The following is a 16,364-nucleotide window of genomic DNA, read 5'->3' on the forward strand; positions in this document are numbered from 1 at the left end:
AGTTCTCAGGTGGTAAACCCCCGAGTATATTTGAGAAAAAAAAAAAGAAGAAGAAGAAAGTAGTAGAGTACTAACAACAGTGGCCAAAGTCTTGGTGGGACAGTGTTTAGAAAGTTTCTTCCCCTCTTTGGCTAAGTTTTAGTTGAAAGAGTGTAGCCAAAACTGTAACCAAAAGAGGCATTACGCTTCCAGAAAAATCTCAAGGAAAAATACTGCAAGCAACAGTAGTAGCAGTTGGATCAGATTCTAAAGGAAAAAGTGGGAGAGATTCAACCAGTGAGTGTGAAAGTTGTAGGTATAGTTCTTTGCCCAGAATATGGAGACACCAAAGTAGTTCTACGTGACACTGAATAGAGATGGTGACATTCTCGGAGAGCATGTAGACTAAAGTAATTCATTATTGAAATGGCATCCAGTGAAGCTGCCCATTCCAGGGAAGTTGTGAAATCTTTTATCATGTAAATAATTTGTGTCTCTTTTATAATAAACTAATGGTACCCCAAAAAAGAAGCTCCTTTCTCAACTCTAGTGGGATCCTGTCACTGACCGGCAGATGGATGTCCCATGGATACAGTGACCATATAATCTATTACTCTCACCTAGACTCTTCTGAGAGCCAAAAAGGGCATTATTAATAATCACAAAGGGACTATGGCAGGCAAATGGGAATCTAGGTATCAGATGGGCCCACCAATAAAGAACCCAAAAGGAAGCAAGTGGAAAGGTTATTTTTAAGATTTTTTAAAATGTATATTTATTCATGAGAGACACACAGAGAGAGAGGGGCAGAGACAAAGGCAGAGGGAGAAGCAGGCTCCATGCAGGGAGCCCGACGCGGGACTCGACCCCGGGGCTCCAGGATCACACCCCAGGCCGAAGGCAGGCCCTAAACCGCTGAGCCACCTGGGCGTGCCGAGGAAAGGTTATCCATATCTGCTATTGTCTTATGTAGACCCCTCACTTCTACTACGTTCTGTATCTTGGCTATGTAAATTAAGGACTTTCAACAGGTGTCTGCGGGAGTCTGTATGGGTTCTTTTCCTTCTAATTTTCAACTGACCTGCAATGTGAAGGTGGCAAGATGTTTTCCCAGAAGTTTGGAAATTGAGCTTGTGCACCTATTCTAACCATTTCCTGTCAGAAGTAGCTTTGGCAGGAACACCAGAGCCACTGGCAGTGGCAACACTGGCTTGTTTTGATGTACACTTTCCTTGATGTGGGCACAGCAGTGAGCCCAACATCAAAGGCTGACTCAATTGCCCATTGCCTGCCTGGTTAAACATTACCCAGGGGTCCTCATCAAAGCCTTGCTTTGACACTTCATCCCTGCCTAACTCAGATGAGCAAGATCAACCTTTCCCCAACAACAGAACCTTTTCTGGCTCCTGGAAGGGGCATCTAGAACTGGTGTTTTCATAGCTGCTTTCTCCCAAATCAGAAGGCATGAACTGGCAGCTGACAAGACAGAAATGGCCCAGCAAGGCAGAACACACAATCCACATACTTTGTTGTACCAACATGTAAAAATTGGGTACTTTCATATTGAAAAAATACAAATTTCAGACAAAATTGGCTTCTTAATACTCAGAGGCTCCAGCAACAATGCCTGGACCATCTGATAAAGGGCGGGAGGCAAGGAAGAGTTGGAAAGGGTGGCGTTCTGAAGGAGAGAGAAGACCAGAGGGCCAAGGACACTCGAAGAGCAAAATTAGCATCTCAAGGAGGGGTCAGGCTGCGGTATGGACAGCGCGAATGCTGTGGACAACATTACAAAAACATCTATTTGCCAAGGAGGGACATTAGAATTTTACTAGATATGTGTGTAGGAGACAGACTAGGTGGTACAAAAGGAAATAAACAGACTAAAATGAGTGGGTGCAGAACTGAACATCTAGAGATTAACCTTCAAAACTAACATCCACTTAGAGTGAGCAGTTGTAAAAAATGGAATTTTGTATGATAGAGGAAGGTCACACTTGGCTGCAGCGAGAGAGTTGCTAATGCAGAGAAAGAATGAATGCATCAAAGGGCAAGGGCACAGTCCTGGCAACAACCAGACCAAATCACAGAGGGCAGAGTACAACATTCGGATAGAGGGTCTGGTGGAGAACAGATGAGACGGCCTTGAATGTCAGGTTCACAGCCATGTCGTATGCCCAAAGGACAGGGACAGCATGGCCAGGCAAGTGTTTGCTCCCTTTCCAAAGGGCATGCTCCTGGAAAGGCTGCATTGGAGTGACTGTGAAGGATCCACAGAAAAATGTGCCATAAGAAAATACTTGCCTTGTCAAAAAAGTCAACTAATATTTTTTGAGCAAATATTATGAACTATTGGGAAAAAAAACAAACACTTCAGTACATAAAAATATGACAGAAGCACCCAGTTTAAAGGGATCTTTTAAAGGGATCTTTACAGAAACTCAAAGTCTATCTCTGTGATGTGAATATTTACTAAGGAGAGCAAATGCTTGATCGCAGTTGGAGAGTTCTGGGTCCGTAATAAAACCATGCACTGCATGCAGGCTCATAAATTTATGTAAGATCATTTCCTATAAGCATTTTAATAAAGTGCTATATAAAATCAAACAAGAACAACTGTATAATGAATTATGTCAGGAACTTTTAACTACAAATGCAAGACATCAAGAATGTATTCATTTTTTGGTTTATTAAAAGAAAACTACACTTCTGTGCTTCTTACAATACATTAACAGGCATAAAAATCAATCAACGTTTCCAAATAAGTTTCGCTCACAAAATCACATAGTATTATTTCACAGTACTTTATAGTAATTCTTTTTACAGCAATTTAACATTTCTTTGTACAACAGGAAAATAACACCTTCCATCAAGGCATTTCAGAGCTTTAGATGTTTAGAAATAAAGTCAAAATTCTTTCAAATGCAATCATTAGTTTGTATTAAACTAGAACACCAGATGCCAAGTCTCAAGTTCCTAAAAAGAGTGTTTTAAAAAACAGATTTACATCCAAATTAAGTCTTAGAAACTTCAATGATAGATCTTATCATTTCTAAACACTAGAACTACCTGTGGATAAAAATCTGTATTCAGTTGTGCATTATTTTCTTCTAGATCTGAATTAAAATCTTCATTATTTACCCCAGTTAATCCTTGTGTTAATTTTGCTACTTTCGGGGGGGAAAACCCAGGATCATTGACGGCCAATCTCTCCATCAAAGGAAAGAGCTCTGACCGCCTATATTAGTTTTCTGTGCTTATTGTCTCCAGGGGAGAAAACATACACCCACTAACTAGAACGTGACTATACACAATGCATGCAAACTCTGCCTCCCTGCCATCTCATTCTGTTTTGTCCCCTTAAATAACTACCTAATGTAGTGGTTCCCAAAATGTTTTCCATGGCATATTAGTGAGAGGTTCATAGGGGTGCCGAGGGGAAAAGACGGTCACAACAGTTTGGAAATGCCGGGTTAAACAGGCTTGGGACTGGCATATCCTGAGCCCTCACCACGCTAGTGCACAATGGGAGTTTCTTAAAAAAGAAAAAAAAAAAAAAAAAGAGGATCCACACTTATTTTATCACCAACACTTCTTCTACAAAACACCTATGAACATCTCACAGAGCACTGAGATCACATGGAGAACCATGGGAAATGCTTTGCCCCTTCAGGTGCCTGGAAGCTTCACAATCTGAGTTTACATTCATGGCAATCCCTGATGTATTTTCTCCACTCGTCCTCGTGACTTTGAGAGACTGAACAGGTCTGAGAAGAAAGACTTGGGAGTACTTTCTCTGTTACTAGTTCTCCATGTTACACACAAATTCCTTCCCTTTGTTTTTCTTGAAATTTAAGGGAGAAAAAAATTCCTTCCTCTTTCTGAAATCACTTAGGACATTCTCAGTTGGAAAGCGTGCAGATTCATATTGCTTATTATTGGATTTTGTTTGTTTTTTAATTTGACTCACAGTCTTCCCCTGGAGGGCATGCATTTCAGTGTTAGAGAAATGCAGGAGAGTAAACTGTAATAAATTATTTACAAGCACCTAGTTTGTTTAATCTTACATGGAAGCCATTCGCTTTTGGAAAACAGTGAAAATAAATCTTTAAGCAAAAACAGTGCTACCTGGAAGCCTTACTGTGATGATGTATGTTTTTTTTCAGTAATGAGGCACTGAAGAATGAGTTGTGCTAAAATTAACTCAGGGTCAGCTTGTCTGGATGAGCATAACTTTGGTTGAGATTATTCTTCCTTAAAAAAGGTTTTCAAAGCACCAGTTAATTACAAAAAGCATGCATATTTATTCTCACAGTGAGTTAAGTTGCGAGAGAGCTAGCAAATCATACATCGCATTCCTCAAAGCATCTGATTATATTTCCAGAAAACAAACCAACTGAAAAGGAAAATAAAGCCAGAGGAGCCACTGTTCCCTGCTCAGGCCAGCACAGCAGTGGCTCTTAGCAGAAGTCTCAGGTAGGGCAGCAGACTCCACTCAGTCACTCCCAACCTTGACTTCCCAGGTAACTGAGAGAATCTGAGCAATCCTTGATCTATGATTTAGAGGGAGAATGAGAGAGACTAGTGCGATGACGGCCAGTCGAGAAAAGGAACGCCCATGGGGATTAGTAAGTCTCCCTGGGTGTTCCTCCACAGGCACAGCTCCAGTCCACAGAAGTGCTCCTCTGTCCCCGTTAGTCAAACAGAGTGCTACAAGGTGGAGACCCCACTCCACACCAGAGCCGCTACAACACTGACAATGGCTTAAGGGTACATGAGTTCCTATCAAGAACAAATATAACCTACACACGGAATTTGAGAAGACTGGAAAAAGATCACCACAGCACAGCATTATTGCTATGAGTTTCAAAGGAGATATTTCATACAACATGAAGTACCAATCAGTACCCTTTCCTCTCCTGACACACACAGAGGACGATACAATTAGTGTTTAAAGTCCAAGCTTATAAAAGTACAAACTAAATTCTCAGTACTTTCTAATTCAAAGACTATATGCAATATTCTTCAAGAAAAATTCCTAATTCCATAATACCGTGGAGAGAAAGAACAGTAAGATGCTAGAAAATATTTTCATATCACATGATCTTTATGAAATCACCATAATTACAATGCACAGTTATGCTCCCTGCTCATAAAAAGGCACCTACCCATTATGAACAGACAATTTTTCATGACAATTTGCCACTATGTGGCATCAGGGTGTAGGCATGTAACCCACATACATTTTTTTTAAAACCATGGTTTTTCCTCATAGCTAAAAATCCATACATGCCTCGAACCACTGACTAGTCAACAGGGCTACGACATATATGGTACAGGTTGTACACCACACGACTTGAGTGGGCACCAGTCACCTGGACAGGATGCTGTACACAATCTGTACAAGGTACATGAGCCCTGGGGCAGCAGCCTATCACCACAGCACTTTACCCTAACACAGTCTCTCAGGCCAAGCTAATCAGGTTAGGACAACTGCTATTTGGTTGGAGAATCTCCAAGAAAGAGCTGCACCTGTGACAGGCGGGTGCCACCCGAGGGTGGGAAGGGGTACAGACATAAAACAGGACTCGTTCCTAAATCCTTGCTGGTCATTTAAAACTCAATGGCACTTTTTCTACATGAGCAAAAGTTCAAAGTCAGTGTTCTGGCCAAGTTCACCTTGAATTTTGCCAGCCAAATTTACCTCCTGATGGTAACAGTTTATCACATTAGCTCTATTTCTGACATAAACTAATATTGTGTTTTCAGGTAGCTTTTAAAAAACTTTCTAAATCTGACTGCGAAGGACAGCACAGTGATACCTGGGTGTGATAAAGATCAGCCCATTATTTGTAAAGCACTTTGGGATGAAAGGTGTCCCCTTTAAGACTTAGCTACTATTGACAAAAACTGAAAAAAAAAAAATCAACAGTGAATGGATGACTCAATTATGTTTAAAGGAAGTATTAACCATTAATCAGAAAGTATACCGACAAATTATCCGACAGTATTAAGTATACAAGATTCAGTTCTAGAACGAATCTACATTTTTGTGCCCATCACAGTAGTTTAGTCCTATACTTAAAAGGTAAATCTTTTAATATAAACTCCAAAATAATTTTTTGAGATTTCATTTTGTCATCTATTGATGATGAATTGCAAGCGGAGGCTGCTGTGTCATCTCGGAGTAGGGATAAGCACAGACCCACGGAGGGGAAGGCACTTGTCTTCCAGCACGTCAGATTAGGACAGGTCAGGCCTGACCACACGCTGGCACCTTCAACTCTCAAGCCAGAGGCTGGAGCCTACCAGGGACTCGTCCCATGCCCTTAACTTGCCAGAGGTGCCAGGAGTTACCTACAGCACCACAAAACTCAGAATGTATTCTAGGAGTTTTTGCCGGTTGCGTTGAGGTAGAAACGTGCTGCTGAGTTCTAAAACAGACACTCTCTTTTGTTTGGTCTCTTTGAAAACCTAGAGAGAAAGTTTAAATTAAAGACAAACCAAAAAAAGACATTCCTATTACCAACCCTGACCTCTGTTCTAGACCCCAAAAGGCACAAAGGCATATAAAACTGTATCTTGGCTTTAAGTAAATGTACTACGGGTTTTCACAAGTATGGGGTGGAGAGGTTATGGATGTAGGTGTCGTGTTCTTTGGGGTAGAGTCCAATCAGTACACTATACTTTAAAATCTGTGCTGGGATAGTCACAAATAGTTCCTTACAAATGCCATTAGTACCTCCATGGAACTCATGTCCCATATGACACATGAAGGAAGGTTAAGTACACTGGAGGGTATGTCTGGCAATACTGGTAAAAACCCAGTAACTGAAAATCATATGGCATAACTAATATCCCTGTCAAAACTTGTAGTAGCATCTTGAAACACACTGCCACCAGTTATATATAAATGGTCTTGGGATAAAAATGAAAGCCAGGGAAATACTAGAACATTAGAAATAAATCTGTACTGATGGCACTTTTAACATACCTGTCCCCCTCCCAATCCCCAGAAATGTGGTCATGACTAGTCCAGCACAACCTGCTTTTCTCAGGGCCCACCCCAGATGCAGGTGGCTCAAACAGACCAGAGCTGATCAGAAAGAGAAGTTAACACATGCCTTCATACCATAAGCGGTGGGTACTCACCCCAATATCCTTAAACATTTTCACAGCATTCTTCACAAGGCAGAAAGTGGCACTCTCCGCTGTAGAGAAAGGATAAGACCTTGTCAAAAGTTCAAGCCTAACAAATTCAAAAACCCCAACATCCACAGTATGAAAGTGTGGGAGGCCCTGGAGAGGGTGTGAGCAATCAGCAGATCGGGCTCGAGCTCCATTTCTGCTACTGGCAACCTGTGAGGTCTCAAAGGATTTGCTGTTTCTTTAAACCCATTCTGTCATCCTTTTAAGGCAAAAAGAGCAAGAAAGAGGGAGGAAAGGAAATGAGAAAGAAAGGAAAAGAAGGAGAAATACCTATAACATCCATCTTGAAGGATTTTTTGAGAGAAGTAAACAAGACAGTGGGGAGAAATTCTGTTAATCTGCACAGTGATGCACAGATGTTCCCATACCAGTGGAGTCATAAAGAGCACAAATCTAGAGATCAGAAAAAAAGAGTTCTGAATCCAGGTGTGCCCATGAACTAGCTGTGTGACCTACGATAGTTTCCTCATCTATAAAGTGAGTACTCGATCTCTAGATATCTATCTAGAGATAAATCTATAACTATATAGGTCTATAAGACTATGGGGAGAGGGAGGGAGAGAGAGATATAGGTCTAGAGAGAAATTACCTCTAGGTCCCTTCTGCCTCTAAAAAGTATTGATTCCAAGCAGTTTCAGTCCTAAGCCATCACTGTATAAACACTACTCCCACCCTAGTCACACTCCCATAAACATGGACTCTACTAAGCAGTGGCTGGATGGGGAGCACCAGAAACACATCACTGCAGGTGTGCAAACTGGCACATCACCCCAGGACCAGCCACAATACCCCCAGAAGCTGTGACAGGCAACTCTATTCCTAGATGCAGCCTGGTGTAAATGAGGGCATATGCTTGCCCAGTGTTCAAACATATTCGCAGTAGCACTAGTCACCATAGCTCCAAGGTGCAGACAACCCAACTCTCCATCAATAATGGAAATAAATGAAACATAGTAAATGTTTCTGCCTGGGAGGACTATACAGCAACAACAATAATAACCAAAGGACCACCTGTGCTATCATGTATGCTCTCACTTACAATGCTAAGTGAAGGAAGCCACACAGGACAGTACCTGTATCATTCCATTTATGTAACATCCCCACACAGATAATAACAGCAATCTAGGAAGTTAGAGGTCAGGATAAGTTTGCATTTTTTCCCTTTTGTCTACTATTAGCAGATTCCTGTGATCAAAAAAGGCCTAACTTTTGGGGATCCCTGAGTGGCTCAGTGGTTTAGCACCTGCCTTCAGCCCAGGGCCTGATCCTGGACACCCGGGATCGAGTCCCATGTCAGGCTCCCTGCATGGAGCCTGCTTCTCCCTCTGCCTGTGTCTCTGCTTCTCTCTGTCTCTCGTGAATAAATAAATAAAAATCTTAAATAAATAAATAAATAAATAAATAAATAAATAATAAATAAATAAATAATAAATAAATAATAAATAAATAAATTAAATAAATAAATAAATAGATAAATAAATAAATTAATTAATTAATTAAAAGGCCTAACTTTTAAAAGACACCAAAGTAGAGCCCTACATACCATAGACAGCAACACTTCTCTCTGTCCTGGTGATCAAGTACTTGTGCAACTTCTGCAGATACTCAGGCTCCGGGACAGGCCCGCTGAAGTTGTGGATGAAGATGGCGGCCGAGCTGTAGGCCTCGAGCAAAGGCCCGAGCAGCCGCTGGAGGAAGGTGATGAACTGCTGGTGCTCCTTGGACTGGCTCACCTGGGAGTGCGAGGGTGGGAGATGAAGTCATGGAGCAGGGACAGAAGAAACGAGCCTGTGACACAGCAACCTCCTCAGAGGCGGAAGTGGAGCGGCAGCCTCTTCTGGCCCCTTCACAGAAACAGCCGGCCGCTCCGGGGGCACAGACCCTCTGCTCAAAAGGACTCCGGCTTTGAAATGGGCTCTTTTATTGGGAGTCACTGCTTTCTATAGTATTTGAGGTTTGCACTCCCTACACAGCTGCCTAGAAGAAACCGGCATACCTGAATGACAGAGTTACGACATATCGTCATCACTGAACATAGCTGGTCCTGAGGCCAGACCCTCCAGGGTTTCACTCCAGTGTGAAAGAGGGCACATGGCAAGACCACCAAGGTCACCTCAATCCTCCCCAGCCCTCACTTCCTGCTACCCCACACGGCCTTTGGCCCATATCCCAGCACAGTGGGGAGTGACAGTAGTGCTGATGGGGTGCTGGGTGGCAGAGGGGGCTCTCACTGTACCCCCCAAAACAGGCACATTCAGGTAAGCCCCTCTGCAGTGTGGCAGCAAGATCACTGCCCCGTCTTAATGATGATAATATCCAAAATGCAGAAACTTCTAAAGCTCAGGTGAACTTTCCAGAAGTGACACCTCCTGAATCTCTGTGTGTTTGTGTGTAAATTAGGGGTGTTACTGAGTAATCCATTTAGGATATTCAGAAAAAAATGGGTCATTATTAACATAATATTACAAATCAGGGACAATCAATCTTTCATAAATCTGAAGTTTCCCGTGATGGGATTTGTTTTGATTGAAGGCAAAGAGCTCAACATATGAAATTTGGGGAGGCCTGACAAGACTGAGCATGCCTCAGAAAGAGCCACGGGCTGCGTGGCAGCTGAGACCTACTCCCTCCACCACCTGGTCCAGCGCTGCTGGCTTTGTGGAGGACTGAACACTGTCCCCCTCTTCGGGAGGAAATGAAGGTGTTGGGAAACAGCTTTGCTCCCTGTGCATTTTGATGAGAGGGTCGGGAAGGGTCTCACTCGTGTTCATCTTCCCAAATTTTGTTTCCTTTACCATTATCTGCACCCAAACTGAGCAACTGGGGGGTATTTGCTCACCGCGAACATTTGAGTGTCTTTACTAGGCAGCAAGGACCACAGCTGGTTTGTGGGTACCAGAAATGTGGGTAAGTCAGCAGAGTCCCAGTTGCTAAGAACCTCATTGACAAGGGGCAACATAAACCTCAGCTCCTCACTATAACGTCCACCAGAATTCTTCACCGAAGTACCTTCAGGTAGCAATCTCGCTGCTCCTCACCAAAATCACTGTCTTCATCTTCTTCATCACTTCTCCAAGACAAAGGCTCAGGAAGCTTCTTGTCCCACTGCTGCTCAGCAAGACTGGGACTGATATCTTCCTGGTCATCTTGCTATGCCAAAGAGATAGCAAACAGCAAACAAACATGTGTGGGCACACAGACATCTGCGTGGCTGGATGTCAGACCAGCATCCTCTCGCCCTGCCCTCCCAACTCCCCTCTGTTAGCCCCTACAGCATCAGCCCACCTCCCACTCCAAACAGTCACTCGGGAGACAGTGGGGAGGGAAAGAAGGAAAGAAAGAGGTAGCAGGGGAAGCTACCAGGTAGAGCAAATAAAAATACCCTGACCTCCCCTAAACTGATATCTACTTTCCCAGGCTATACCTGCTATACCCAGTACAAAAATTAAAATCTCAAAAGAGAAAAATGCGTGTGTGCAAGCTACAAGCACATGGATATGAGACACATCTCATCTTGGAATGAACACTTTCGGGTGTCACTGAGTCAAGTCAAGGTATGTTCTAGACACCAATTACACAAAAGAAACCAAAATATTAAAAACAATCCCAAAAGAGGTTCGCTCTCCCTATTCTTTCCTCTTCATGTGGACTTGACTATATATATCAAGATGTAATTATTGGCTAAAATCATTGGTTGTAACACTGGTTAAAATAACTGGTAGAAAAGATAAGGAAGAGCCAGAAATTAAATAAAGGCAAATAAAGGAAAGCCATTCTTCTTACCTCTGCCACAACGAGAATGCCATACTGGATAAACCTTCCTACTGTTTCATGGCAAATTTGGTAAAATGTCTGGCAAGGCTGAAAAGAAAAGGCATTTAAATAATGTCACTGACCTTCTTAAAAAAATTTTTTTAAGATTTTATTTATTTGAGAGACACAGAGAACACCAGTGCAGGGGGGAAGACAGCGAGAGAGAGAGAGGGAGAAGCAGATTTCCCACTAAGCAGGGAGCGTGACACCAGGGCTCGATCCCAGGACCCCGGGATCATGACCTGAGCTGAAGGCAGATGCTTAACCCAACTGAGCCAACCAGGTGCCCCATCACTGACCTTTTTTAACGACAGAAAACACAAGGTAACTGCTAAATGCTTCCATATCAACTAACTTACTCCATTGGGCAAGTCCTAAGATTCCTGAGGCCCACCCTCCATGGTCAAGGGCAATGTTCAAGAAGAGCCCTTGTTCTGTATCTGGTAGAGCACCCAGTGTGGCACCACCTGCACAGATGCCCTGAAACTGTCTCCTCCCACAGTGGGGCAACTCTCAGAAGGGTTGCTCATCAAGCCCCTATAGTCTTTCTTTTCCTTCATAAGACAACTTCTCTGCAAATGCTACCTTACAGTAAACACACGTACGTAAAGGTGGTGGAAGAGGAAACATGCTATTCAAGTCATTCAAAAATGACCCAGGAAAAGGACAAGGTCAATCTTGGGAACTTTATCCACTCCATCCCATCCCACCCTGTCCTTCAAAGTTCATGCAAAACAGATTCCACAACAGGATGACAATATACCATATGCAAAGATCACTGTACTCACAATACACATACTCATAAATGTCCCAGGACACATTCAAATAAAGTGAGAGAGAGTGCAAGACTTCAAATAGAATATGAATACTATTTGTTGATGATTCTGAGAAACAAGATTCTATTGCTTAATATGTATGCCTCATTATGGATGTTTAATGGTAACTGAATGTAACAAATGCTCAGCAACCCTGCAGAGACTTAGTTTTCCCATTTGTAAAATGACAAGGGGTTGAACAGATGATTTTTAAGACTTTCTGGCTCTTATCTTCTGGGCGTGTTAATTATTTACAAGCCTCTAACCCAGTGCCTTATGTACAAATAAGAGCTCAGTCACTTGGGATCCATCTGATGGAGAATGTTGAGCAATCTGTCCTATCATGCCTTATAACTACATGAAGGGTTCACTGGAGCAGTGACCCCAATGGCAAACAAAGATAGTAAACAACATACTGGCCCGAGGGTCACTGACACCCAGGAGTAGAATGTAAAGCTTCAATAATAGACCAAACATTCTCTGCGAGAACAAAGGTGGCTTATGTTTGCATTAAAGTTCTCAAGGAAAAGAGAAGAGGCAACACTAAAAAGTCTTCACTTACGAGGGATATGGTGCCTTCGTTAGAGAGAAGACAGCAGAGGCTGGCAGCCTTCCGCACCAGCTGTTCCTGGCTGACCAGGCTGGGGGATGTACCTGAAGGCCCTCCTGTGCCTCTCTTGTTCAGAACTGCGTAAAGGCTGCAGGCTAAAGAAAGGAAAACATCAATGAAGCCGGCAGCCTTACAGTTCCAAGGAAAACTTCAACTGGCTCAGAAAACTTGAATTACCTTAATAGATCATGAACAAATCAGAAATAACAGTCTGCATTCACTGGGGAAAAATGTAAGTAAATCCCTGCAAGATTCACTCCTCACAATTCCATGTGATCCCAATGCCATCCAACATCTTCTTCAGGGGCTTCAATCCCTCCCGCTCTCCTTCTCTGTTCCCTCTGGATCCCCTACACTCACTTCACTGCCATGTGGACTTCTCACTCAGATTTTCAGCTTCTGATAGCAAAATACCTTCCCTCTCCTCCTTAGTAATAAGTGTAACACTACGCAAACAGTGATTCAGTAACAACTCATCCATAAATAAATGTAAAAATAAGTTACAGTGATTTAGCAGATTACATAATTTGAAAACTAAAAGTACAGCAACACATCCCCTCCAACAAGGGGCTACCGTCCAAATCAACAGACGCCACCATGTGCTTTAGGCCCTTTCAGCTTCCATGAAGCCATTTCAGGGCAAGCCGTACCTATGATGGCCTCCATGATGAAGACATGGAGCACTCCGTTGCTGTAGAAGTTGAGTTCAAAGACTGATGGGACAGTTGTGCTGGGAGTAATAAAAAACTCATCATTCCTACTAGTGTGGGTGATCGTGACGCAATTTCCCAGCAGCTGTATGGCGTGCATGACTACATCTTCTGAGTTTCCTGAGAAGCCCAGGTCAAAATCACGAGCCAGGACTTCCTCCTTCATCACAAAGAAGTCCTCCACCAATGTGGAGAGATCAATTCCCTAAAGAAAAAGACAGAAATGGTCTCACAACAGTGGAAAACTGCTTCCCAAATGGCAAAGAGGCCAGTCCAAGGATTTTATTTCTTGCCTTGGCTTTCCTGCAGCCCACTGTTGGTCATATAGTGGCCAGAATATCAGGGCACAGGATATCAAAATACTAGTGAAAAAGCTGGTCCTCCAGAAAGTCAAGATACATCCAGAAAACACTCTGGTCACAACACATGATATGACCACAAAGGGGAGAAGCAGCCATCTAAAAGTAAGAAATGCTTATGTTTTAGCAATTATTCCCCTCATTTTATTTAACAATTTTATTATTTGAGAGCACGAGAGAACACAAGCAGGGAGAGCAGCAGAGGAAGAGGGACAAACAGATTTCCCACTGAGCAGGAAGCCCAATGCAGGGCTTGATCCCCAGACCCTGGGATCATGACCTGAGCCAAATGCTGACATGTAACTGACTGAGCCACCCAGGTGCCCCACTTTCCCTCATTTTATTGTATTTTTAAAAAATTTTTTTTAATTAAAGATTTTATTTATTTATTCATGAGAGACACAGAGAGAGAGAGAGGCAGAGACACAGGCAGAGGGAGAAGCAGGCTTCATGCTGGAAGCCTGACATGGGACTTGATCCCGGGTCTCCAGGATCACAACCTGGACTGAAGGCAAAGCTAAACCACTGAGCCACCCGGGCTGCCCTTATTATATATTTAAAAAAAAAAAAACATTTTGTTTATTTAAGAGAGAGGGAGTGAGAGCACGAGCAGGGGGGAGTAGAGGGAGATGGAGAAGACTCCTTGCTGTGCAGGAAGCCCATCATTGGGCTCAATCCTAGGACTCTGGAATCATGACCTGAGCCAAAAGCAGACGCTTAACCAACTAAGCCACTCAGATGCCCTCATTTTAAATATTTATCTGGGGCAGTCGGTGACTTAGCGGTTTAGCACTGCCTTTGGCCCAGGGCATTATCCTGGAGACCCGGGATCGAGTCCCACGTCAGGCTCATTACATGAAGCCTGCTTCTCCCTCTGCCTGTGTCTCTGCCTCTCTCTCTCTCTCTGTTACTCATGAATAAATAAATAAATTCTTTAAAAATAGTAAATAAATATTTATTTATCTATCTATCTGACAACTACTTATTTGGTGCTTACAATATATATACACATACACACACATAGGCACTATGTTTGGTGTTGAGTGGAACAGATGTGGTCTTTTCCATCACAGTACTTAGACAAGTGCATGAAGGGAATGTGACCCTAATTTAAGTCACATAGTTGTCAGAACACTTACTGCATGTCCATGCAATATGTCTTATTTACGTGAACTATATTACTCAAAGAGTGTCCTACTGTCATCTGTATTACGCAGTCTCTGAGATTTTTTTTTCTTTTTTTTTTTAACATAGACTTCTTCCTCCATCAGATCTGTAAGCTCCTGTGGGCAGAGTGCTTAGCTTATTTTACTGGTTATCTCAGAAGCACAAGCCAGGATGAGGCCACACTTATTAGTGAACAAGTATTTAAACAGCAGACACCGGCATCCTCTGCTTCCCCTTAAGTGCAGGTGACACTGCAGACATACCTGCCTGTGTCTGTAGAGGAGCAGGCAGGCCACGATGTGTGTTGACATAATGGCACAGGACTTGCTAGCAGCTGGAAGGCAAACACAAAGCTTTAGGGTCCCTTTTTTTAATACCACTGAAAGTCTCTAAAAAGTACCTAAACCTTAAATAGGAGGATTTAAAACTATAAATACCTCTACGTTTCCTGTCACTATAATTTACCGAAGGGAAATTACAGCATTACACCATGCTCTGGCCAACAGATCCTCCGTAGAGATCACTATGATGATGTAACAGAATCTGGCCTAAGACAGCTCCACTTTCCAAACAGGCCAGTGGAATTTAGTTACTGAATGACCGAGAGACACCTTTATGGAAATACCAAGACCCAAAGCAGAAGCCGTTCTGGCAGTTCTACAGGGTCTCCCACTTTTGAGTTTGACTTAGTACTCTAGTAGCTGCATCTCTACTGTTCTAGTAGCTGCACCACTACAGCCTTCCTCTTGTAGGCAGATTCACCATCACAGTAAAACAGATGTGCAGTGGGAGAAGGGGTAGTAGATTTGAAGTCAGAAAATCTGGACTAAACTCTAATTTCTAAAACTGACTAATTTCGTAACTTGGGGGGAAATTACTTCAACCCCCGTGCCGTAGCTTCCTCATTGGTAAGATGAAAATGCTGCCTCACTCACTGGGCTGAGGAGGAAATGACCCACCTGCCAGGTAGAGATATGGAGGGAGAGGGCAAAAATATATTTGAGAATGACCATAGTCCATAACCCAATACTCAGAATTTGTAGGAAATAATTACATAAATCAAATATAAGAACATCTATGGAATAATCTGAAACAAACACACTGTGAGTTTTCTTTTTTTTTTTTTTTTTTTTTTTTTTTTTACACTGTGAGTTTTCTGAGATAATAATGAATTCACGAATACTTCACTCACAGTCAGTGTTGTCTCCAGCGTTTGAAAAACAAAAAAAAGTACCAACTACCACATTTATAGCCATTAAAAAGAATATTCATAAATAGTTTTTAAAAAAATGAATAAATATTTGTGTTATAAATGCAAAACAGTGCAATACAAAACATTTTTAGAGACTACACAGCAACATCCCTGGTTATCTAAGTAAGGGATTTTTTATTTATCTTCCAACTTTTCCACATTATAGGTGTATTATTTCTAGCATCAGAATTTAAGAAAGAGACGCAAATAGAGGTGCATAAGAAAGAATACCCTGACCTCGGGTGAAGCAAGAGCAGGAGCAGCTGGAGTGGCAGGAGCGAGAGGAGGTGAGGAAGCCCCCACACTGGTGTTGCCAGGAAGTGCTGAGAGTTTGGCCTCACTGGGAGTGAGGCTCAGAGAATAACAAGGAGAGCCCACCTGGGCTGTGCACCAAGGGACCTCACCGCTACCGCTACCACTGCCACTGCCACAGGATTTTAAAGCAGACTC

At 42.6% G+C, this 16,364-nt stretch overlaps 1 protein-coding gene across 13 annotated transcripts in view; it reads right to left on the reverse strand.

The window, feature by feature from the left end:
• Positions 1-2,649: 2,649 nt before the first annotated feature.
• Positions 2,650-16,364, reverse strand: part of GPAM (glycerol-3-phosphate acyltransferase, mitochondrial) — a 62,735-nt gene continuing 49,020 nt past the window's right edge. For all 13 annotated transcript variants that reach the window (XM_072740017.1, XM_072740016.1, XM_025993555.2 and 10 more), the window contains 8 exons: positions 14,926-14,996; positions 13,077-13,341; positions 12,379-12,521; positions 10,972-11,049; positions 10,198-10,338; positions 8,732-8,921; positions 7,132-7,190; positions 2,650-6,453 (listed from right to left, as the gene is read on the reverse strand). In XM_072740017.1, coding sequence (XP_072596118.1) covers positions 6,337-6,453; positions 7,132-7,190; positions 8,732-8,921; positions 10,198-10,338; positions 10,972-11,049; positions 12,379-12,521; positions 13,077-13,341; positions 14,926-14,996 — 1,064 coding nt within the window. In that variant the 3' untranslated portion in view covers positions 2,650-6,336. The remainder of the gene's footprint in view (positions 6,454-7,131; positions 7,191-8,731; positions 8,922-10,197; positions 10,339-10,971; positions 11,050-12,378; positions 12,522-13,076; positions 13,342-14,925; positions 14,997-16,364) is intronic.

The sequence above is a fragment of the Vulpes vulpes genome, chromosome 15, assembly GCF_048418805.1.
Source record: "Vulpes vulpes isolate BD-2025 chromosome 15, VulVul3, whole genome shotgun sequence".
NCBI classification, from domain to species: domain Eukaryota; kingdom Metazoa; phylum Chordata; class Mammalia; order Carnivora; family Canidae; genus Vulpes; species Vulpes vulpes.